We start from the raw sequence: 24,963 nt of genomic DNA, 5'->3' as shown, positions 1-24,963 counted from the left end.
ACTGTAGCAGCAGGCATGTCTGTGAAACGCGGAGCCATTGGGCTTGCCGGGAATTTTGGTCTGGGAGCCTCAGGTGATAAAGATTTATTTCCTGCGCTCAGTCACGCTAGACGAACTTTAGAAATCGCTCCCCCAGGTCCCTTGATTTCCTCCTCCCCGAGCAGGAAGGGCCCGAGGCACGTGAAAAGACGTCTCCCGGAGCTACAGAAAATATTTTGCTTTAGGTGGAAGGGAGGCGTGGGTTCTGTCGTCAAAATGATAGCGTGCCGAATGAAACCGTGCTGTCAGTCGGATGTAGGGTGCACTTAGTCTTCGTAGAGCACTGTGCTAAGTGCTTGAGAGAGCTCAGTAGCGTTAGGAGACATGCTCGCTGTCCTCAAGGAGTTTACAGTTTAGTGATGCTTTTGATCTAGATCAGGGGCTCATCCTTTCGGTGGTGTCTGCTGGGGGCCTGCTGTGTGCTGAGATCTATTTGAGCATATCCTGTGCTTCTGTTATTCTTCCTATTGTTCCTAGGCACTGAATCGATAGCATTACTGTTCTGGTATTTTTTTTTTACGGTATTTATTAAGCACTTACTATGTGCCAGGCACAGTACTAAGCGCTGAGATAGATGCAAGATGATCGAGGTGGAGACAGCCCGTGTCCCACGTGGGGCTCACAGTCTCAATCCCCATTTTACAAGTGAGGGAACTGAAGCCCAAAGAAGTAATAACAATAATAGCGATATGTATATATGTATGTATATGTATATATATCTATGTATATATGTTTGTACATATTTGTTACTCTATTTATTTATTTATTTTACTTGTACATATCTATTCTATTTTATTTTGTTAGTATGTTTCGTTTTGTTCTCTGTCTCCCCCTTTTAGACTGTGAGCCCACTGTTAGGTAGGGACTGTCTCTATATGTTGCCAACTTGTACTTCCCAAGCGCTTAGTCCAGTGCTCTGCACACAGTAAGCACTCAATAAATACGATTGATGATGATGATGATGGCATTTGCTAAGGTCCTTGTTGTGGGGACGAGGACCTGTTCTTGGCTGGTAGCGCAGGAATTTAGTATGGTGCACTGCGCTCAGTAAATACCACCGGCTGAAACGCCGGGGGATTCAGAGAGAGGGCTGTGCGGCGCGGTCTCTTGACATCTGGGACGTGAGTTGGGTTCCAGCGGCCCCCGGCCCCTGGGTCGCCTGGACTGAGGACCTCCCGATCCTGCTCCAGATTACAGGTCGCCGTTCACCACTTCCGTGAGCGACCAGCACACCGTCATCTACATCACCGAGAACAAGAACAAGACGGTGGTCGTCCCGTGTCTCGGCTCCACAGCCAACCTCAACGTGTCGCTGTACGCGGTAAGGGCCCGTGTGACCAGGCCTCCTCACCACCCCCTGGGCGGTGGGCACGTTCAGGATGCCTGGGACGTGGTCGCGGGGCCGCTCGGGCTCTTCTCCTCAGGCCGGAGGGAAGTGGGAATCAATTGTGTATGTTGGGTGCTTACTGTGTGCAGAGCACTGTACTAGGTTCTTCTCCTTCTTATTATTATTGTTAATATATTGTTGGATTAAATTATAAATTATATGCTATTATAATATATTGTATTAATTATATATTGTTGGGTTAAATTATAAATTATATGCCTTTATAATATATTGTATTAATTATATATTGTTATTATTATTATGGCATTTGTCAATCACGTACTATATGTCTTTTCCCGGGGTAGATCCAATCACATCCAACACATTCCCCATCCCAGCATGGCCTAGCAGACAGAGCCCAGCCCTGGGAGTCGGAAGGTCACGGGTTCTCATCCCGGCTCCGCCGCTCGTCTGCTGTGTGACCCGGGGCAAGTCGCTTCACTTCTCTGGGCCTCATTTACCTCATCTGGGATTGAGACTTCGAGCCCCACGTCGGACAGGGGCTGTGCCCAACCCAGTTTGTGCGGATCCGCCCCAGCACTTAGTACAGCGCCTGGGGCATAGTAAGCACTTAACAAACCTCACCGCTATTATTATCGTCCCACATGGGACCCACAGTCTAAGCAGGAAAGAGAATCGGTATTTGATCTCCATCTTGCACACGCGGAGACCGAGGCTCAGAGAAGTTAAATCACACACCAGGCAAGGGTGGGGCCGGGATGAGAACCCAGATCCCATGACTTCCAGTCCTGTGCACTGTCCACTGGACAACACTGCTTCTCTCAGCCTAAGTAGGAGGGAAAACCGGTACTGAATTCCCATTTTACAGATGAGGAAACTGAAGCCCAGGTGACTTGGCCAAAGTCACACAGTAAGCAAGAGCCTGGATTAGAACCCAGGTTCCCTGACTCCGACATCCGTGCTTTTTCCACTAGATCACTGCTTCTCTAGGTTGGATTTCTGGGTCAGCTTATGGCCCCACTAGGAAATATTCTGGGGTAAAACAGCACATTTTAGAAAGGGCCAAGATGGGTAATTGAATCAAAAAGTAATCCCGCACGAAACAAGCCACCCCCGAGGTGGCCCTTCCCACTCTGCGGGTTGGTCACCGACCTCACTATTCTTTTCTTTTTCTTCCCCCAGAGGTACCCCGAAAAACGGTTCATTCCGGACGGCGACAAGATTTCCTGGGACAGACGGACGGGGTTCACCATCCCCAGCTACATGATCAGCTACGCCGGCATGGTCTCCTGCGAAGCCAAGATCAACGAAGAGAGCTATCAGTCCCGCATGTTCATTGTCGCGGTTGTAGGTGAGACAAGTTCGGGGGCAGCCTGTGCCCCTTCCAACTCGGGGCCTACGTGGGCCGGAGTGTGGGTAGATGAGTAGAGTGATCAAGCGAGGGAATCCATAATAACCTACGTTAATTAAGCTCTGAAATCGGTAAATAAATCATATTTATCGAGCACTTACTATGTGCAGAGTACTGTTCTAAGCACTTGGGGAAGTGCAGCGCAAGTATCCACCCCAGTGCTTAGTATATAATAAGTGCTCAACAAATATTATTATTATTATTGTTTATTAATTAGCAGGCACATTCCCAGCCCCTATCGAGCTGACAGTCTAGAGGGAAATAACTTCAATATCACTCCCTAGTCCAACATCAGTAGTAAGTGAGAGTCGAACTCGTGGAACTCTGTGGGAAGGCTTTCAGCGAAAGCGAAGCCTCACACCCTGAGCTGGGCTTGACGGGAAGGGCTGGGGGCTCAGAGCGCTTTGGGCGGCTGCTGGGTGGATGTGGCGATCAGAGAAGTCTTCCTGGAGGAGACGGGCTTCCCTGAAGTCTTTGAAGAAGGGGAGAGCTTCCTGAGGCCTGGTCCCAGCCAGGGTCGTGTGTCCAAAGCAGCGCCGACAGCTCAGGAAAGTCATCGTGTGGTCCCGAGCTCCAGACCCTCGCTGCCGAAACAGGAATTTGTACTTTGGGGTCGCAGGCTGCTGAGATGGGAAATCGCATTTGGGAGCCACGGGGCTTCCGGGGACGGGAGCACGGGGTGGCATCGACTCCGCCACGGGCTTCTCTCTGTCAGTTCCTGTCTCTCTGTCTCTCCTCATCTGTAAAATAGGAAATAAAGACTGTAAGCCCCCCGTGGGACAACCTGATCACCTTGTAACCTCCCCAGCGCTTCGAACAGTGCTTTGCACATAGTAAGCGCTTAATAAATGCCATTATTATTGTTATTATTCTCTCACTCTTGGCTTGCCCCTCTTTCTTCCTCCAGGGTACAAGATTTACGAGTTGGCCCTGACCCCCTCACCCCGGGTGGAGCTGGCCGTGGGAGAGAAACTCGTCCTCAACTGCACAGCCAAGACTGAGCCAAACGTCGGGATCGACTTCCGCTGGGAATATCCGTCGGCCAAGGTGACGTCCCTTCCCTGCCAGCCGGGCCTCCGGCCCCTTCCACCGACTCCTCTTTGGCGGCCGTTTTCTCCTTAACAATAATAATAATAATTGTGGTATTTGTTAAGCCCTTACCAGACACTGTACTAAGCACTGGGGTGGATACAAGTAAATAGGGTTGGATACAGTTCTTATCCCACGTGGCTCCCACTCGCAATTCCCATTTTACAGATGAGGTAACTGAGGCCCAGAGAAGTGAAGTGACTTGCTCAAGGTCACACAGCGGACAGGTGAAGGAGCTGAGATTAGAACCCATGACCTACTGGCTCTCAGGTCTATGCTCTGTCCACTATGCCATGCTGCCATGCTGCTTGTAGCAGCTGCCCCCTGCCCGCTCTTACAAGCCTATTGTGTGCAGAGCAATGTGCTAAGCATTTAGGAGAGAATAGTAAAGTGAGTAGACAGGATCTCTGCCCTAAAGGAGAAGCAGCGTGACTTAGTGGTTAGAGCACAGGACTCGGAGTCAAAAGGACTTGGGTTCTAATCCTGGCTCTGCCACCTGTCTGCTGTGTGCCCTTGGGCAAGTTACCTCCCTTCTCTGGGCCTCAATTACCTCGTCTGTCAAATGGGGATTAAGGTTGTGAGCCCCCTTGTAGGACGGGGCCTGTGTCCAACCTGATTAAGTTGAAACTACCCCTGCGGTTAGAACAGTACTTGGCACGTAGTAAGCGCTTAAAGCGTCCAGTCTAGTGAGGGAGTCATGCATGAAAATAAATTGCAAAAAAATAAATTAGGGGAAGCACCCGAATTTAAAGTCATGTAGGTAAGTGCTCCTATGGGGTTGTGGAGAAGAGCCGCCATCATTATTAGACAGAATTCCACTGGGAACTGACAGGAGACCGCGTCCAGTTTCAGGCCAGGAAGCCGGTGACACGAGACCTGAAGACGCACATGGGGAGCGAGCTGAAGAAGTTCCTGAGCACGCTGACCATCGACCGCGTGGCCCGGGCCGACCAGGGCTACTACATCTGCGTGGCGTCCAGCGGGCTGATGACCAAGAACGACACCACGTTCGTCACCGTCCACGGTGAGGGGCCGCCCCGGGGCCGGCTGCAGCCCTCTCCCCCAAGCCACTTAGGTGGGACTCCCTGCTCTAAACCGTGATCTCACTGTGGGCAGAAAATGCATCCATTGATTGTTGAATTGGACTCTCTCAAGCACTTAGAACAGTGCACGCAGTAAGCGCTCAATAAATATGATTGCCTGGCTGACCCCCCTCCCCTGCTAGCTGAGAGCCCCAAATTGCAATTTGGCCTGCAGTCCCGTGGAGGCTTTCGGCCTTGCTTTGGCTAGTTGGTTGCCCCTGTACGGGGGTCAAGAGCCCCTACCTTCGGGATAGCTCGATGCAAAGGCTCCGGGTTTGAGAGTCCAGAGACCCAGGCCCGAGTCCCGGCCCTGTCCACGGCCTGCTGTGTGACCTCAGGCGAGTCACTTTGCCTCTCTGGGTCTTGGCTCCTTTATCTGTAAAACAGGGCTAAGAAACCCAATCTCCCTCCTCGTAGAACACAAGCCCCATGCGGGCCGGGGACGGCGTCTGAGCCACACGCCCATCCCCAGCGCTTGCAAATCGGCCAAAGGCGGCCAAACCAGAGCTGTATCGGAGCTGGTGGTGCCCGAGGGTCACGTGGAGGATGATGCGACGGAGAAGCACCCCACGCGCCTGGGCTGGCGTTTCAAATCCAACTCTTCCTGTCTTTCAGAAAAACCCTTCATTGCCTTCGACAGCCGGATGGAGTCCCTGGCGGAAGTCAAGGTCGGAGAGCGGGTGCGAATCCCCGCACGGTTCATCGGGTACCCTCCTCCGGAAATCAAATGGTAAGCACCCCGGGTCGGCCACCTCGGAAGCCAACCGGGCCATGGCGGGGCGAGATGGGGGTGCGGAGGAAGGCTGAGTCCCTCCCCCGGCGCCCCGCCGGGTTCCCTCAGGTACAAGAACGGGAGAGTCATCAACTCCAACCCCACCGTGCGCGTGGGTCCCGTGCTCACGATCGTCGAAGCGAGCGAAAGGGATGCGGGGAATTACACCGTCACCCTCACCAACCCCGTCACCAAGGAACGACAGAGTCACGAGGTCTCCCTGATGGTGAACGGTGAGTTCTCCTCCGCTTCCCTCTCCCAAGATCGGCACTTCTGAACACATCCTTACAGTCCGCGACCTCCCCCAGCTCTAATTTCTCGTAATCTCTACCCACCTAAACTGTAAGCTCCTTGAAAGCAGGGAGTGTGTCTACCAACTCTGTTGCACTGTAATCTCCCAGGCACTTAGGACAGTGCTCTGCACACACTTACGCTCTCACTTACTTACGTTAATTCATTCAATCATGTTTATTGAATAATAATAATAATAATTTTGGTACTTGTTAAGCACTATGTGCCAGACACTGTACTAAGCACTGAGGTGGGTACAAGATAATCGAGTTGGACACAATCCCTGCCCCACATGGGGCTCACCGTCTCAATCCTCATTTTCCAGATGAGGTAACCGAGGCCCAGAGAAGTGAAGAGACTTACCCAAGGTCACTCAGCAGAACAGCAGCATTGTACTCTCCCAAGTCAATTGGATTTCAGTCAGTCGTATCTATTGAGCACTTACTGTGTTCAGAGCACTGTACTAAGAGCTTGGGAGACTACAATTTAACAATTGAACAGACACATTCCCTGCCCACGTTGAGCTTACAATCTAGAGAGGGAGACAGACATTCATTCATTCACTCATTCAATCGTATTTATTGAGCGCTTACTGTGTGCAGAGCACTGTACTAAGCGCTTGGGAAGTACAAGTTGGCAACATAATAACATTAATTGAGTTCAGTTGACATTAATGTAAGTAGTTCGGTACAGTAGTACAGCACAGTAGTAATACAGTACTTTTCACAAAATAATTGCTCAATATATACCATTGATTGGCTGATAGCTAGATAAAAAAGCTGAAGCCCAGAGAGGATAAATTGACTGGCCCAAGGTCACACAGCAGACCAGTAGCAGAACTGGGATTTGAATCCAGGTCCCCTGACTCCCAAGCCCCAGCACCTTTTTTTTTGTTTGTTCAATTGTTTGTTTTTTGTTTTTTCAAATGGTATTTGTTAAGCACTTACTGTACTATGTGTCAAGCACTGTTCTAAGCACTGGGGTAGATACAGTTAATCGGGCCTGATAGAATCCCAGCCACGCATGGGGCTCAGAGTCCAAGTAAGAGGGAGAATAGGTATTGAATCCCCATTTTGCAATTGAGGAAACTGAGGCCCAGAAAAGGGAAGTGACTTGCCCAAGGTCCCACAGCAGGTGAGTGGTGGAGCTGGGATTAGAACCCAGATCCTCTGATTTGTACTTTATTCACTAGGCCCCTTGGCTGCCTGTTGGGACAAGAGCTATGGGATTGTGGTTAGGGCAGGGAATGCGTTCATTGAAGTCTTCCAAGTGCTTAGTACGGTGCTCGGCACACAGTCAGTGCTCAATAAATACGACTGAATGAGCGGTCACTGGATTATCACTTCCCACCGGGCCCAGAGGTGGGGGGCATAGAGGTTGGGAGGCGGGAAGGGTGGCAGCAGGAATTGGTTCCCGGTGGGCTCTGCCATCTCTTTGCCACCCACCAAGTTATCAGGCCCCTGTCACGACGGTGTCCGCCTCCCACAGTCCCCCCGCAGATTGGCGAGAAGTTGCTGGTTGCCCCCGTGGATTCCTACCCCTACGGCACCACGCAGACGCTGACCTGCACGGTCTATGCCGTACCACCCCCCATCCACATCCGCTGGTTCTGGCAGCTGGAGGAAGACTGCACCTTCAACCCCAGGTGAGCACGGGCCCGTGCCCCCTGCCCCCACCGGAGCCAGCACCCCCAGAGCGGTGTATTGGGGTGAGCCGACTCTCCCGGGAGCAGATCCCGGCCGGCCGCTGGACGTGACGCGACCCCCGATCTGGGCGGGAGCCCCTCCCTCGGAGGAAGCGCGGCCGGGCGATGCGAGGGAGCGATAGCGAAGCCCCCCAAGCCTTATCAAGCTTGGACACCGGGCCCGACATCCTCCCCAAATCCCTCCTCCCGCGCATCCCACTTTCCTGTTGTTGTTTTCGAAAGGCTCCGCTAGCTTCCTCCTCCCGGGGGCTGCTATTTCCTCCCCATCCCCCGGCTGCTATCCTCAGGCCGATCCTTCAAGGAGCGAGGCGGGCTCCGTCCGCCCCTGAACTCAATCGACTCCATCCCTTTGTGGATGGAGGTCCGGTCCCTGAAGAACCATTCCCCTGCAGCGTCCGGGATGGGTCGACCCAGGCCGGGGCGGAAGACCCGGGCTTCCTCCGGACCTGGGGTGACAAGAGGTCTTGTTTGGTCACCTTTCCTTGCCAGTGATCGCCTTTGATCCTCAAACAGTCCTAGCTTATCCCCATTTTACAGATGGGGAGGTTAAGCGGTAAAGTGACTTACCCAAGGTCACGCAGCAGGCCAAGAGCCGACCCGGGAGTAGAACCCAGGTATCCTGATTCCCAAGCCGGTGCACTTTTCATTGTCCTTCCCCCAGCCATTTGTTTAAAACTTTTCGCCTTCCTGTTACTCTCTACCCCTTCCAATTTGCCAAATCACCATTCTCCCCGTAATCACTGCCGTAAATCCTACCTCCATCTGGAAGTCTTCTCTGATCAAGTCCACCACCGGTAGATTGAAACTACTTACCCCACTGTAACTCTCAAGCACTTAGTGGAGCAAGTGCTCAGTAAACATCATTGATTGATTAGGTGTCTGCTTTGTATCTGCTTAGGTCTTCACACATTTATTCATTTTTCCCTTCCCTTGCCCTTCCCAGTTTTCACCTTGCTTTTTATCTTAGTCCCCCCCACCCGTGTTAACCTTCTCTCTATTTGTCTCCTCCACTAGACTGTAAGTTCTTTGTGTGTGTGTGTCTTTTTCCTTTACTAGAATAGAAGTAACATTTTTTACGAACCACATATCGTATACAAAGTATCATGCTCAGTGCTGAGATCGTTCCAGGATAAATAGATCGGATAGTGTCCCTGTCCCACCACATCCAGTTCTCGGCACTCAGTAAGTGTCCCATCCCTGTAGAAAGCGTAGTCCACTGGGCTGTCTGCTTTAAGCCCTCTTCTGGCTTCCCGGCAGCTCCGTGGGGCTAGCGAGCCAGCCCTACGCCTGCAGAGAGTGGAGAAACATAACCGACAGCAACGGGGGCAACCGGATCAAGGTCAACAAGAACCAGTTTGTCGTGATCGACAACAAGAACAAGGTGAGTCGGAAACTCTTGGCTTCCGGGCCAGTCTCCGATCACGAGACCAAATGTCCCTTATTAGTGGATCGGTGCCCTTGGCCGTGGGGGGAAGAATCCCGTGTGGATACATGAACCCTCAGCTCATTTATTTTAACAATGTGAGCGCATTTGGTTTCAAGCACTCATTGAGGTGGTTTGTTTTCGATTGTGACACTCCTCTTTGGGAGAAGGGGCTACTTTCCAGAATTCTTTGCCCCATCGGCAAAGTCAGTCGATCAATCGTATTTATTGAGCACTTAATGTGTGCAGAGCACTATGCTAAGCACTTTGGAGAGTATGGTATCATAACAAACAGACACATTCCCTGCCCACAGTGAGTTTACAGTCTAGAGGGGGAGACAGTCATTAATATAAATAAATGAATTACAGCTATGTGCATAAATATTGTGGGGTTGGGAGGGGTGAAGAATAAAGGGAGCAAATCCGGGTGACGCAGAAGGGAATGGGAGAACAGGAAAGGAGGGCTTAGTCAGGGTAGGCTTCTTGGAGGAGATGTGCCTTCTGCCCACAGTAAGCGCTCAATAAATACGATTGACTGACTGATGTGCATCAGGGCTGGCCACCTGGGAGGAGGAAGAGGAGGAGGAGATGAATACCGAGGGGTGGCCTAGGGTCCTGTGATCTCGTGTGCAGCTGCTGTGGTGGTGGTGATGGTGGTGGCGGAGCAGGAATAAATAATCATGATGATTATGGTACTTGTTAGGCGCTTACTATGTACCGAGCGCTGTTAATCGCTGTGTGCTCCTCCCGCAGACGGTGAGCACCCTGGTGATCCAGACGGCGAACGTGTCCGCGTTGTACAAGTGCGAAGCTGTGAACAGAGCCGGCAGGGGAGAGAGAGTCATCTCCTTCCATGTGACCAGTAAGTGTCCAGAGACTAGGACGATGGGTGCCGTTGATCTCCACAGGGCCCCAAAGTCACGGCGGGTCAGGGAGACCAGTCGATGAGGCGATAGAGCGAAACCGGTGCCTTTTCGCTGTGGGGAAACTAACTTTACACCCTTCGGTTCATCCCAGAGTTACTCATTTACGCCCATCATGTCAGAAGCAGCCCGGGAGTCAGAGGACCTGGGCCTTAGGAAGCAGCGTGGCTCAGTGGAAAGAGCCCGGGCTTTGGAGTCAGAGGTCATGGGTTCGAATTCCGGCTCCGCCACATGTCTGCTGTGTGACCTTGGGCAAGTCACTTAACTTCTCTGAGCCTCAGTTACCTCATCTGTAAAATGGGGATTAAGACTGTGAGCCCCCTGTGGGATAACCTGATTACCTTGTAACCTCCCCAGCGCTTAGAACAGTGCTTTGCATATAGTAAGCGCTTAATAGATCCCATTATTATTATTATTATTATTATTATAATCCCAGCTCCGCCACTCATCTTCTGTGTGACTTCAGGCAAGACACTTAGCTTCCCTGGGCCTCAGTTCCCTAATTTGTAAAATGGGGATTAGGACTGTGTGCCCCATTTGGGACACGGCCTGTGCCCAACCTAATTAACTCATATTTACTCCAAGGCTCAGTACAGTGCCTGGCACATCGTAAGCGCTTAACAAATAACATTAACCCCTCCACCGCCTCATCAAAAAAAAAAAAACCCACCCTTACCTACCTACTTATGAGCTTCTTCAACAGCACTTGGAGATATTCAGATATTCACTCTGAGTGCTTAATTTGTAACTGTTTCTATCTGTCTCTTCATATTAGAGAGTAAGCCCTTTGAGGGAAGGGAATGTGTATCCGTTATACTCTCCAAACCGCTTAGTTCAGCGCACTGTGTAACTGGGGGGGCACTCAGTAAAGGACGTTACTACTACTGTGAAGTTGGAGAAAATCCCTAATGGGGTATTGCAAAGGACAAGAGGCAATGAACTAGAAGCGAGTCTCCTAGACTGTGTGCCCACTGTTGGGTAGGGACCGTCTCTATATGTTGCCAACTTGTACTTCCCAAGCGCTTAGTACAGTGCTCTGCACACAGTAAGCGCCCAATAAATACAACTGAATGAATGAGTGAATGAATGAAGCAAGGAATGCCAGCAGAGGAGAAGTGCAGCCTAGCGGAAAGAGCTCGGGCCTGGGTTCTATTCCCAGCTCTGTTACTTGCCTGCTGTGTGACCTTTGGCAAGTCACTTAACTTTTCTGGGCCTCAGTTTACTCATCTGTGAAATGGGAATGCATTTCCTATTCTCCCTCCTACTTAAGCTGCGATCCTCATGTGGGACAGGGACTCTGTCCGACCTCATTAACTTGTATCTATCCCAGCGCTTAGAACAGCGCTTGGCATATAGAAGGTGCTTAATAAACACAGTAATAATGATTTGAGCAATAGAAGTTGTATTTTTAAGTGCTTATTATGTGCCAAACAGTGTACTAATGCTGGGGTAGATACAAGATAATCAGGTCCTATATGGAGCTCACAGTCTAAGTAGGAGGGAGAATAATAATACTAATATTAATTATTGTGGCATTATTAAGCGCTTACTGTGTGCCAGGCACTATTTTAAATGCCGGGGTGGATACGAGCTAATCGGGTTGGACAATGTCCTTGTCCCACTTGGGGCTCACCCCGTTTTACAGCTGAAGTAATTGAGGCACTGAGAAGTTAAGTGACTGGCCCCAGGTCACCCAGCAGACACGTGGCAGAGCCGGGATTAGAACCCAGGTCCCCTGACTGCCAGACCTGGGCCGTTTCCACTAGGCCACACTGCTCCTCATGCTGCTTGTGTAATTGTAATGGTGCTGATTGAATGTGACTGTACTAGACTGTGAGCCCACTGTTGGGTAGGGACTGTCTCTATATGTTGCCAACTTGTACTTCCCAAGCGCTTAGTACAGTGCTGTGCACACAGTAAGCGCTCAATAAATACGACTGATGATGATGATGATGATGATTGATTGATTGTACTAGGTACTCGGGAAAGTACAACAGAAACCACAAAGCTATCTAAAAGTTGGCATCTTCTTGTATAATAAGGAGCGGCATGGCTCAGTGGAAAGAGCTTGGGCTTTGGAGTCAGAGGTCATGGGTTCAAATCCCAGCTCCGCCAATTGTCAGCTGTGTGACTTTGGGCAAGTCACTTCACTTCTCTGGGCCTCAGTTCCCCCACCTGTAAAACGGGGATGAAGACTGTGAGCCCCCCGTGGGACAACCTGATCACCTTGTAACCTCCCCAGCGCTTAGAACAGTGCTTTGCACATAGTAAGCGCTTAATAAATGCCATTATTAATAATAATAATGGTATTTGTTAAGCACTTACTATATATCAACCATTCTTCCAAGTGCTGGAGTAGCTACAAGTTAATCACGTGGGGCACTGTCCCTGTCCCACATGGGACTCGCAATCTGAATAGGAGAGAGAATCGAGCCCGTTGAAGAAGTCCGTCACTAATATGTTTTGCCGAGGATAAAAAGAATGAAGGGAACTGTTGGTTCTCCCACATGAGGGGTGGGAGAACATGGGCCTGACAGTCTGGAGACCCCAAGGGTGGTGTTCACTTAGACCCCGGGTCTTGAAAACCCACCACGAAGGACTCCCCCATTCCGAGACCCGCTCCGAGGTCGCGCACGAGCTCGTACCCTTTTGTTCGGCTGGAAGAGAGCCGAATGAACCCACGGGCAGTAGTCCCAGCCCCTCGGTCATGAGCCGCTTGTCTCCGCAGGGGGTCTGGAGATCCGTGTGGACCCCAGGAATCGCCCCATCGAACGGGAGAACGTCTCCTTGGTGTGCGCGGCGGACACGTCCACCTTCCAGAGCCTCGGCTGGTACAGGCTGAGCCTGCGGGCGTCTCAGCCGGCCAGGGCTCGCTTCCCCCTGCCCGTCTGCAAGAACCCCAACGCCCTGCTGAAGCTCAGGGCCACGAAATTCACCAATACCACCAGTAGCAAGGTGGTCCTGGACCTCCACAACATCTCCCTGCATGACCAGGGGGACTACGTCTGCCTGGCCCAGGACAAGAAGACCAGGAAACTGCACTGTGTTGTCCGGCACCTCGCCATTCAAGGTAGGAAGCCCGCCGGCGGCATCGTCGTCATCGAGGGCACTTATTGGGCTCCCACTGGGGGCCGAGGGCTGCGATGGGTGCGCGTAACATGTCTGCACATCACGCCTACCACCGCTTCTGTCCACCCAGACAGCTCTCCTCCTTAAATACGACTTCAGAGAAACAGTGTGGCCCAATGGAAAGAGCCCGGGCCCGTGAGTCAAAGGACCTGGGTTCTAATCCCAGCTCTGCTGTGTGACCTTGGGCAAGTCATTTCACTTCTCTGGGCCCCTTATCTGTTAGATGGGGATTAAAACGGTGTGTCCAACGTGGTTAGGTTGTATAATGATAATAATGATGATACCATCATTGTTAAGTGCTTACTATGTGCCAAGCACTGTTCTAAGTACTGGAGGAGATACAAGGCTATCAAGTTGTCCCAGGTGGGGCTCACAGTCTTAATCCCCATTTTCCAGATGAGGTAACAGAGGCACAGAGAAGTGAAGTGACTTGCCCAAAGTCACACAATTGCTTAGTTACAGTGCCGGGCACTTGGTGAGCGTTTAACAGATATCGTTAAAAACAAAACAAAACAAAAATCACGGTTACTGGACTCTGCCTGCATGGGAAGGAAAGGATTGGATAATCCAAGGGGGAGGATAATCCTTCCCTTCCCCACAGCACCTGTATATATGTATATATGTTTGTACACATTTATTACTCTATTTATTTATTTATTTATTTATTTTACTTGTACATATCTATTCTATTTATTTTATTTTGTTAGTATGTTTGGTTTTGTTCTCTGTCTCCCCTTTTTAGACTGTGAGCCCACTGTTGGGTAGGGACTGTCTCTATATGTTGCCAACTTGTACTTCCCAAGCGCTTAGTACAGTGCTTCGGCACAGTAAGCGCTCAATAAATACGATTGATTGATTGAGATGGCGGGGAAGAGAAAGGCAGGATGCTCAGTGGCAAGAGCCTGAGGCTAGAAGTCATGAGATCAGCTCTGCTTTGGGCTTTCTGTGGGCCCACGGGCAAGTCATTTAACCTCTCTAGGCCTCAGTTTCCTCCTCCTTAAAATGGGGTTAACAAATAGCACAATTTTGTTCATTCCTGACCTCCATCCCTTAGACTGAGAGCACTATGTGAGAAAGGGATTGTATCTGACCTGATGGGACTCTAAGAGCTTAATACCATAATGAATAAATTGGTAAAATTTCCATGGGTTTGTTTTTTTTATTTGTTTGTTAAGTGCTTACTATGTGTTAAACACTGTTCTAAGCACTGGGATAGATACACGTAAATTAGGTTGGACACAGTGCCTCTCCCACATGGGGCTCACAGTCTAAGTAGGAGGGAGAACAGGAGAACTGAGGCACAGAGAAATTAAGTGACTCACCCAAGGTCACACGGCAAGACATTGGCAGATTTGGGATTAGAATCCAGGTCCTCTGACTCCCAGGGCTGTGCTCTCTCCACTAGGCCATTCCTCTTCTTACTGGGTTCAATGGCCAAGATACTCGAAGGGCCCCCCCCAAAACCCAGAGCCCAAACCCGAGAAAGAGCTGTAGGAGTTGGATGACTTTCCACCTAATATTCCTGTCTTTCCGTCCTGGCTTCGCTGAGCGTGAGCTCGGTGGTCTTTGGGAGCGTCCAGCCAGCCCATGTGACCCCAGATGGCTTGCTCAGACTCCCCCATCACCTGTTCCGGTGGTGGTCCCCTCTCCAGACTCACGGGGGGTCCCTGTTATGTCTGCTCACGCCAAACAGAGCGGGTGGCACCCACCATCGTGGGCGACCTGGAGAACCAGACGGCGAGCATCGGGGAAACCATCGAGGCGTCCTGTTCCGCGTCGGGGATTCCCCCTCCTCAGATCACCTGGTTTAAAGACAACGAAACGCTCGTCGAGGACTCGGGTAAGGGGCTGCTCTTCCACTCGGTGGGATGGCTCGGATGCCGACGGGAGGCCGGGCCTCTGCCGTGGGAGCCCGGTTAGCAGCGTGGCTTAGTGGAAAGAGCATGGGCCTGGGTGTTGGAGGAGCTGGGTTCTAATCCTGGCTTCTCCTCTTGCTTGCTGTGTGACCTTAAGCAAGTCACTTAACTTATCTGGGCCTCAGTTACCTCATCTGTAAAGTGGGAATTAAGACTGCATGCCCCATGTGGGGCAGGGGCTGTGTCCAACCTGATTAGTTTGTATTTACTCCGGCACTTAATAGAGTCCCTGGCACATAGTAAGCACCTACCAAATACCTTAAAAAGTACAGTTGAAGCATCTGAGCCCACTGTTGGGTAGGGACTGTCTCTATATGTTGCCAACTTGTACTTCCCAAGCGCTTAGTACAGTGCTCTGCACACAGTAAGCGCTCAAGAAATACGATTGATGATGATGATGATGATTTGAGCGGGCCTCTGCTGTCGGGGTTCTGACGATTGAATGGATTCTCTTCGTTGCTCATGGGATGTCTTGAGTCTTTGCCAGGCAGAGCCGGCTCACTAACTGACATCTGTGGCCTTCTTGGGAGGAAGAAAAATCCCAGTGTTTGGCAAGAGAAGAAATCATTCCTTCACTTGAGTCCAAATCTCTCTCTGGCAGGGCACCAAACACACACTGATGCCAGTGGGATCGGTAGACAAAATCTGGCCATGCTCCCCACTGAGCAGGTGGCCCAAAAGGAAAGGCATCTATTGGTCTTAATCAATCAATCAGTGTGCATTTACTGGGAGCCTACTGGGAGCAGAGAATTGAGTTTTTATCAGGCGCCTTCTGTGAGCATAGCCCTCTACTGTGTCTGCCCTGCCTGTGGCCTGGAACACCCTTCCTCCTCATATCCAGCAGACAATACTCTCCCCCTACTTCGGAGCCTTAATGAAGACACATCTCCTCCAAGAGTCGTTCCCTGACTAAACCCTCCTTTCCTCTTCTCCCACTCCGTTCTGCATCACCCTGACTTGCTCCCTTTATTCATCCCCCCTCCAGCCCCACAGCACTTACGTCCATATCTGCCGTTTATTTATTTAATATGAATGCCTGTCTTCCGCTCTGGACCGTAAGCTTGTTGTGGGCGGGGAATTTTCCCTCTTATATTGTCATATTGTACTCTCCCAAGCGCTTAGTACAGTGATCTGCAGACAGTAAGCATTCAGTAAATACAATTGATTGACTGACTACCCTTGTGATCTTGTATTGACCCCAGTGAGTGCTCGGTACAGAGTTAGCACTTAAATATTATTATTTCCTCCAAATCTTTAAGGTCGTTTTGGGCAGGGAACATGCCTACTGGCTCTGTTGTATTGTACTTTCCCAAGTAATAATAATAATAATAATGGTATTTGTTAAGAGCTTACTGTGTGCCAAGTAGGGTTCTAAGCGCTGGGGTAGTTACAAGGTAATCAGGTTGTCCCACGTGGGGCTCGCTGTCTTAATCCCCATTTGACAAATACTTAGTACAGTGCCCAGCACATAGTAAGAACTCAATAAATACCAGTGATTGATTGAACACTTGAAAGAGTAGAAAAAAGACAGTAGACACAATCCCCACCCTCCAGGAACTATGGTCAACTGTGGGTAGAGAACACTGTACTAAGCACTTGGAAGAGGACAATAAAGTTAATGGATTGTTTGAGGAATTTACTGTTTACTGGGGGCAGAGAATGTTGTACTAAGCACCCCATTTTACAAATACTTAGTAGAGTGCCCAGCACATAGTAAGAACTCAATAAATACCAGTGATTGATTGAACACTTGAAAGAGTAGAAAAAAGACAGTAGACACAATCCCCACCCTTCAGGAACTATGGTCGACTGGGTAGAGAACACTGTACTAAGCACTTGGGAGAGGACAATAAAGTTAATGGATTAGATCCCTGCCTTTGAGGAATTTAGTGTTTACTGGGGGCAGAGAGTGTTGTACTAAGCACCCCATTTTACAAATACTTAGTAGAGTGCCCAGCACATAGTAAGAACTCAGTAAATACCAGTGATTGATTGAGCACTTGAAAGAGTAGAAAAAAGACAGTAGACACAATCCCCACCCTCCAGGAACTATGGTCAACTGTGGGTAGAGAACACTGTACTAAGCATTTGGGAGAGGACAATAAAGTTAATGGATTGGATCCCTGCCTTTGAGGAATTTACTGTTTACTGGGGGCAGAGAGTGTTGTACTAAGCACCCCATTTTACAAATACTTAGTAGAGTGCCCAGCACATAGTAAGAACTCAATAAATACCAGTGATTGATTGAGCACTTGAAAGAGTAGAAAAAAGACAGTAGACACAATCCCCAGCCTCCAGGAACTATGGTCAACTGTGGGTAGAGAACACTGTACTAAGCACTTGGGAGAGGACAATAAAGTTAATGGATTGGATCCCTGCCTTTGAGGAATTTAGTGTTTACTGGGGGCAGAGAGTGTTGTACTAAGCACTTGGGAGAGAACAATAAAGTTAGTAGACTAGATCCCTGTCCTTGAGGAGCTTCCAGGCTAGGGAGGAAAGGTACTTAAAATCCTAAGACGGAACGGCACCGTGAAGGCCGTTCCTCCCTCACTTCCCGTAGGGATCGTGCTGAAGGACGGAAACCAGAACCTGACCATCCGCAGGGTGAGGAAGGAAGATGGTGGCCTCTACAGCTGCCAGGCTTGCAACGTCCTGGGGTGCGCCAAGGCTGAGATCATCTTCTTCGTGGAAGGTCAGTCGGGAGAGCGGCCGCTGCCCTGGCCGCCTTGGCCCGGGTGCGGCCTGTTGCGGCAGAGTGGGGGGCTGGGTGCATCCTAGTTTGGGGGCACTGGTCAGGGCAACGGTGTCAGACTGGAAGTCGCCCGGTCGGGGAGGGTCACTGTTTGCCAGCCCCCGAGCGGCTGTTGTGACACGTGTGTGTGTGTGATGCCAGTGGCACAGGATCATGTGATACGCCCTCCCCCGCCCCCAACAGCCGCTTTGCTTGGGATAGGGGTTGTCGGGGCTTGGATCGGGGATGGCTCCAAGAGGGCACTGGGGCTGGGGTTCACTTGTCAAACGCTCCTTTGCAGGTGTCCAGGAGAAGACCAACCTGGAGCTGGTGATTCTGGTGGGCACGGCCGTGATCGCCATGTTCTTCTGGCTACTTCTGGTCGTCGTCCTGCGCACCATCAAACGGGTAACAATCCCATCTCCCCCCCGCGCCGGCCACTAGGCTCTTGGGCCCTGGCCCGCTCCTTCCCATGGGACCTGTGACGGAATGATGAGTGGTTGAGTGGGTGGGCACTCTCTCCTTCCTCTCCCAAATAGTCTTTTCTCACCCCTGGGGTCACTTGGAGTCCCCAGGAGGGTGTCTTTGAAGTGCCGGGGTGAGGTGGGAGTCATTGGCTTGTCACCCCAAGGGACGGGGCTGGGGGACAGGGGTGACCCTACACAGCCCCGGAGGAGCCGGGTGAATGACTGTGGTACTTTGCAGGCCAACGGCGGGGAGCTGAAGGCCGGCTACCTGTCGATCGTCATGGACTCGGACGAGCTTCCCCTGGACGAGCACTGTGACCGCCTCCCCTACGACGCCAGCAAATGGGAGTTCCCCCGAGACCGGCTGAAGCTGGGTGAGTCCGGCCCCCGAACGGCCCCACGGCCCCCCGCCCCGGGGAGTCACGGGAACATCCTCCTCTCTCTCCAGACCCACCAGGGCCACTGGGCTGAAGGGCCCTGCCCTGCCTACCTGCCGGCTCACCGTCCCTGCATGCTCAGTCTATCCATGGCATTTACTACTAATAATAATAATAACTGTGGTATTTGTTAAGCACTTATGTGCCAGGCATCATACTAAGCACTGGGGTGGATACAAGATAATTGGGTTGGACACAGTCCCTGTCCCAAACGGGGCTCACACTCTTAACCCCCATTTTACAGATGAGGGAACTGAGGCACAGAGAAGTGAAGGCTCCAGGCTCTATCTACTAGGCCACGCTGCTTCTCCCTACTAGACACCCCCAACTGAGTGTGGAGCCACAGAGAGTCTCCCTGAGTCCCTGAGCATCTCGCCGTCTAGACTGAAAACTCGTATGAGCAGGGAACTAGTGTCTGCTAATTCTGTTCAATTGTATTCTCCTGGGTGCTTAGTACACTTATCTGCACGTAGTAAGCACTCAATAAAAATCATTGATTGATTGGGAGAATGCAGCAGAAACAAAACATATGCTGTCTGCCCTCGGGGGACTTACAGGCTAATGGGGGAGACAGCCATTCATTCATTCAATTGTATTTATTGAGCGCTTACTGTGTGCAGAGCACTGTACTAAGCGCTTGGGAAGTACAAGTTGGCAACATATAGAGCCATAGAATTCTCTAATCCCTTGGGTGATTAGAATGGTAGCAGTGCCGGTGAAATGAAGTGGTAATTATTTCTATGGCCCTCTCCCCCATTTGAGGGTAAGCTAATTCTGGGTAGGGAATGGGCCTTGGGCTTCATGTGCTTTCCCAGTGGACACTCAATAAATTCTTCTACTAAATGGCTGAAGAAATAACAGAAGAACCAGTTGAATAGATGTACTGGGGTAAATCATCAATCGTATTTATTGAGCGCTTACTATGTGCAGAGCACTGTACTAAGTGCTTAGTACAGTAAATTGGGGTATTAGGAGGCGTCATGGCCTAGCAGAAAGAGCACAGGCCTGGGAGACAGAGGACCTGGGTTCTAATCCCAGCCCCTCCACTTTCCTACTGCGTGGGCTTGGGCAAGTCACTTAACTTCCCTGTGCCTCAGTTTCCTCAACTGTAAAATGGGGATTCGTTATCTGTTCTTTCTCTTACTTAGACTGTGAACCCCATGTGGGACAGAAACTGGGTCTGACCTGATTGATTTCTATCTATCCCAGCTCTTAGAACAGTGCTTGACGCATAGTAAGCACTTAAATACCGTAAAAAATGTAGATATGTTGGGGGTCCCCTGCACCCTCTCTGGAAGGCTAATCAAGGCCACGGCGGTCTCTTGCCTCTAGGGAGACCCCTTGGCCGCGGGGCCTTCGGCCAAGTTATCGAAGCTGACGCCTTTGGGATCAGCAAGGTGGCAACGTGCAAAACCGTCGCGGTCAAGATGCTGAAAGGTAAAACCACGACCTGAGTTGTCCCCGCTGCTTATTGGTTTCTTATTATATCTATTTGTGGGCACTCTGGGTTATGGTGCATTGGGGTGTCACTAGAGGGTCCCCCCAAAAAAGAGGGTAGTCTGAGCCAGTAAGAGCAGGGCTGTGGGTATGAGCCCATCTGTGGCCTTGGGAAGACCACCCCCAGTTCAGATTCTCTTGTTCATTTGCCACTTCATCACTTTGCAGAGGATTAATCTGCCTGTCACTAGTACTTATTAAGGACCTACTATACATATAGAACTCGGTTCTAAGTGCTTGGGAAGGCCCAGGAGTTAGAAGATGTAATCACTGCCCTCAAGGGGCTTCCAAGTATAGGGGGAGGCAAATTGGATGTGGACTCGAGCTATAGGTCCTGTCTCACTGAGCCTCTGGTGGGGGTGAGGTAGGAGGGGAGGGAGGGAAGGGAGGAAGAAGCTTAGTACAGTGCTCTGCACACAGTAAATGCTCAATAAATACGATTGAATGAAGAAGGAAGGGGACTGGTGCTGGAAACCGAGGATGTGAGGATTATTGCTTTCAATCAGCGTTGTGTCATGCTGTTGTGTTGCTTTCAATCAGCGTTGTGTTGGGGCACCCTCTGGCCCCGATCTGGGGTTCTGCTAGGAAAGAAAGGGCAGGACTTTAGGTTATGTCCTAGCTGGTTTCTGGGAATTTGACAGTGAGGAGCTCAGGTGAGTGTGTGTGTTGGGTTGGGCGGGTGGTGGGGGGAGGTGTCGCAGCTTCTTAAACATTTTTCCTGGAAAGTGGGCCCCACCAACTTGCCAAATTCCACTTCCTCCAGGAAGCTATCTGAGACTTGGAAAGAGGAAGGGGAAGACACTTATCTTCATCTAGAGCCTTCTCCTTCCCCATCCCTCAGCCAAAGACCATCATCATCATCAATCGTAATTATTGAGCGCTTACTATGTGCAGAGCACTGTACTAAGCGCTTGACCACCCAAAGAGTCCTTCCATGCTATTTGTTGAGCAGCTCCTATGTGTAGGACACTGTACTGGACACCTAGGAGTGCATAAAAGAGGAAGAACACGTGATCCTTGCTCTCCAAGAGCTCACAGTTTCTCATGGATCAAGCTTGTCTTGTCTTATGCCGTCGAGTCGTTTCCGACCCACAGCGACACGACAGACACATCTCTCCCAGAGCGCCCAGCTCTCCATCTGCAATCATTCTGGTAGTATATCCATAGAGTTTTCTCGATAAAAATACAGAAGTGGTTTACCATTGGGCCACCTTCCACGCAGTAAACTCGATCCTCCGTCCTCAACTCTCTCCCGTGCCGCTGCTGCCCAGCACGGGTGAGTTTTGATTTGTAGCAGATTGCCTTCCACTCGCTAGCCACTGCCCAAGCTAGGGATGGAATCAATCAATCAATCAATCAATCATATTTATTGAGCGCTTACTATGTGCAGAGCACTGTACTAAGCGCTTGGGAAGTACAAATTGGCAACACATAGAGACAGTCCCTACCCAACAGTGGGCTCACAGTCTAAAAGGGGGAGACAGAGAACAAAACCAAACATACCAACAAAATAAAATAAATAGGATAGAAATGTACAAGTAAAATAAAAATAAATAAATAGAGTAATAAATATGTACAACCATATATACATATATACAGGTGGACAGGTGGAATGGAATGGACAGGCCTCCCATAGCCGAGACTGGTAGAGGACTGGAGACTCGCCAGGTGTGACCTGGAGAGGGTCATGGGTCAAGCTACGTCAAAGTAAAAAGAGAAACCTGCGGTGGGAGGAAACAAAAAAACATCAAAATTCAGAAAGCAGGAAGAGATTTTGTCAGGTTGAAGCCTCGAGGTGACTCTCTTTCTCTCTTTCCCTCCCTCCTTCTCTCTCTCTCTTCCTCTCTCCCTCTCTCTGCACCCCAAAATTTTGGACCTCAGAGGGGGCCACCCACAGCGAGCACCGGGCGCTCATGTCCGAGCTGAAGATCCTCGTCCACATCGGCCACCACCTCAATGTTGTCAATCTCCTCGGTGCCTGTACCAAGCCGGGAGGTAGGTGGGTCAGCCGGCTGGCGCTCGGTCCTGGGCTTCCCTCGCACCCTGGTGAGTGAAGGGTGGGAGCGATTAGCTGAACGCCCGCTGAAGGGGGTGGCGGAGTGCTGTGTTGAGCGCCTCCACAGTGGGTTGGAGAAAGAAAGTCTGTTTGGGGTAGGTGAAGGGCTGTGTTGGGCGCCTACTGGGAAAAGGGTGGAGGGCTGTACTGGGAGCCTGCTTGGGTTGGGAGTGATGACATTGGCTTGATAAATGCTAGGTTCTTTGGAAAGTGCAATAGAAAGATGCCTCCCTGCCCTCAGAAAGCTTCCAATCGAAGCATCAGTGGCTGGGATGTCTAGTCCAGCTCCACCAGTATACTGGAGCAGGTGGCTTAGTCTTCCCTGCCCTCTGTGAAGCCTATGTCCTGGAACATTTTCTTAATGAAGAACGATTAATTAAATCATTCCAAAGCCCCCGTTCAGGCCAAAAGCAAGCCCAGCAGCTTATCTGGGGTTGGGAAAGAGAAGGGCCTGCTGACCCCCAGCCTCATGGTTGAGGCTTGGGGGAGAGAGAGGGAGGGAGCAGAAGGAGGGTTCTCAGAGCAGGCACCTGCAGAATAAGTCTCCTGAAAATCAATCAATCAATCGTATTTATTGAGCGCTTACTGTGTGCAGAGCACTATACTAAGTGCTTGGGAAGTACAAGTTGGCAACATATAGAGACGGTCCCTACCCAACAGTGGGCTCACAGTCTAGAAGGGGGAGACAGAGAACAAAACAAAACATATTAACAAAATAAAATAAATAGAATAGATATGTGCAAGTAAAATAAATAAATAAATAAATAGAGTAATAAATACGTACAAACATGTATACGTATATACAGGTGCTGTGGGGAAGGGAAGGAGGTATGCAGGGGGGCAGGAGAAGGGGAGGAGGGGGAGAGGAAAAGGGGGTTCATCAATCAGTGGCATTTATTGAGAGCACACCATGTGCAGAGCACTCTACCAAGCCCCTGGGAGAGTACAGTCCAGTGGAGTTGGTAGACATAATAATAGTAATGATGGTATTTGTTTGGTATAATGACGGTATTGATTTCTGCTCTGCTGGAGTAGGTACAAAATAATCGGGTCAGGCACAGTCTCCGTCCCACCTGGGGTTACTAGTACTACTACTACTAATAATAATAATAGTTGTGGTATTTGTTAAGCACTTAGAGTGTTCCAGGCACTGTATTAAGTGCTGGGGTGGATACAGGGAAATTGGGTTGAACACAGTCCCTGTTCCATGTGGGATTCACAGTCTTAATCCCCATTTTACAAATGAAGTGAAATGATTTGCCCAAGGTCACCCAGCAGACAAGTGGTAGAGTCGGAATTAGAACCCAGGTCCTTCTGAGTCCTGGGTCCATGCTCCATTCACTAGGTCATGCTGCTTTCCTGCCCACAAGGAGCTTACTGTCTACAGACTGTAAAGCTCCCCTCTATAAACTAGTGAGCAAGGAACAACTCTGTTGTATTGTACTCTCCCAAGCTCTTAGCACAGTGCTCTACACAGAATAAGCACTCAATAAGTACCACTGATTGATTGTTTCTGAGTTGGGGGTCCTCCCTGCTTAGTCCCCAAGGTGGGAGGGCTCTCTTAAAGGGAAAGGAGCGGGGATTTTCTTTAGGTCCCCAAGGGACTCAGGAGCACAGAGACCCTCCCTCTGTTCACCTGCTGGCTCTCACTCAGGTCCACTGATGGTGATCGTGGAATACTGCAAGTTTGGCAACCTGTCGACCTATCTGAGGAGCAAGAGGAGCGAGTTTGTCATGTACAAGGTACGGAAGGTACGGAGGGGGACGGTGGGGACAGGTGGGGGGCGGGGGAGCAGAGGGATGACGCGACACAATGGAACCCTGCTGGTTGGGGCTTGGGGGAAGAGAAGGGAATTGGAGGCAAGGCAAGAAGGCCTTCCCGGAGGCCTTCCGGGAGCAAGTAATCCAGGATGGAAAGGGGCAGTCGGAATCGTCTCTGATGTCCAAACCGCTTCTCCAAGCCTCCCTTTAGCGTCTCTCTCTGCCGTTAGGCTGGTAGCTTCTTGAGGGCAAGGATCACGTCTTCTCAGCTGTACTCCAGGAAGTGCTTAGTACACTGCTCTGCACTCTGTAGGCGCTCAATAAATCGTATTGGCTGATCAGGTCTGGAGGCGAGAGGGTTGAATTCAATTTCCTGATCCACTGTGGGCCGCGGGTGTTGGGGCCGGTGATTCTGGGGGTGCAAGAGGGTGGTGCTATTCTGATGCTTCCTCCTGAAACTACTCAGACCGGTGACAATAGAGTTAGTAGACAGGATCACAGCCCTCAAGGAGCTAGAAATCAAGCGCCAGAGGCAGGCACACTGTACTGGATGGATGGAATCAGAATCCCCCATGAGGAATGACGGAGGAGCTTCGAGCCTGAGACCGAGACCCTGCCCAGCGGAATTGGATTTTGTGCCGGTGGCGTGGGCAGTCCCACTCGTAATCTGCCGGCCCGGCCTGTCAGGTGCCCTCTGGGGCACAGAGTGTGACGGTTGGGCAAACAGGGACGCAACGCACGGCGCCAAAGTCACGCAGTCTTCGCTGAGGTTAGCCAGCATAAGGCAGAACTGGGAGGACCAGATCCTAGGCCTTGTGGACAGGGACTGTGTCTGTTTATTGTTATATTGCACTCTTAGTGCTTAGTACGGTGATCTGCACACCAT

At 50.6% G+C, this 24,963-nt stretch overlaps 1 protein-coding gene across 1 annotated transcript in view; it reads left to right on the top strand.

Annotated features, from left to right (window-relative positions):
• KDR (kinase insert domain receptor) overlaps positions 1–24,963 on the top strand; it is a 52,070-nt gene that overhangs the window by 11,230 nt on the left and 15,877 nt on the right. Inside the window, exons 4-20 of the mRNA XM_038769279.1 lie at positions 1,230–1,360; positions 2,570–2,738; positions 3,706–3,845; positions 4,734–4,911; positions 5,585–5,699; positions 5,811–5,974; positions 7,521–7,677; positions 8,995–9,118; positions 9,914–10,022; positions 12,812–13,153; positions 14,906–15,052; positions 17,689–17,820; positions 18,161–18,267; positions 18,565–18,700; positions 20,096–20,200; positions 22,142–22,255; positions 23,971–24,059. Coding sequence (XP_038625207.1) covers positions 1,230–1,360; positions 2,570–2,738; positions 3,706–3,845; positions 4,734–4,911; positions 5,585–5,699; positions 5,811–5,974; positions 7,521–7,677; positions 8,995–9,118; positions 9,914–10,022; positions 12,812–13,153; positions 14,906–15,052; positions 17,689–17,820; positions 18,161–18,267; positions 18,565–18,700; positions 20,096–20,200; positions 22,142–22,255; positions 23,971–24,059 — 2,459 coding nt within the window. The remainder of the gene's footprint in view (positions 1–1,229; positions 1,361–2,569; positions 2,739–3,705; positions 3,846–4,733; positions 4,912–5,584; positions 5,700–5,810; positions 5,975–7,520; positions 7,678–8,994; positions 9,119–9,913; positions 10,023–12,811; positions 13,154–14,905; positions 15,053–17,688; positions 17,821–18,160; positions 18,268–18,564; positions 18,701–20,095; positions 20,201–22,141; positions 22,256–23,970; positions 24,060–24,963) is intronic.

The sequence above is a fragment of the Tachyglossus aculeatus genome, chromosome X5 (genome assembly GCF_015852505.1).
Source record: "Tachyglossus aculeatus isolate mTacAcu1 chromosome X5, mTacAcu1.pri, whole genome shotgun sequence".
NCBI classification, from domain to species: Eukaryota; Metazoa; Chordata; class Mammalia; order Monotremata; family Tachyglossidae; genus Tachyglossus; species Tachyglossus aculeatus.
This window is presented reverse-complemented; position numbering and strand designations above follow the sequence as displayed.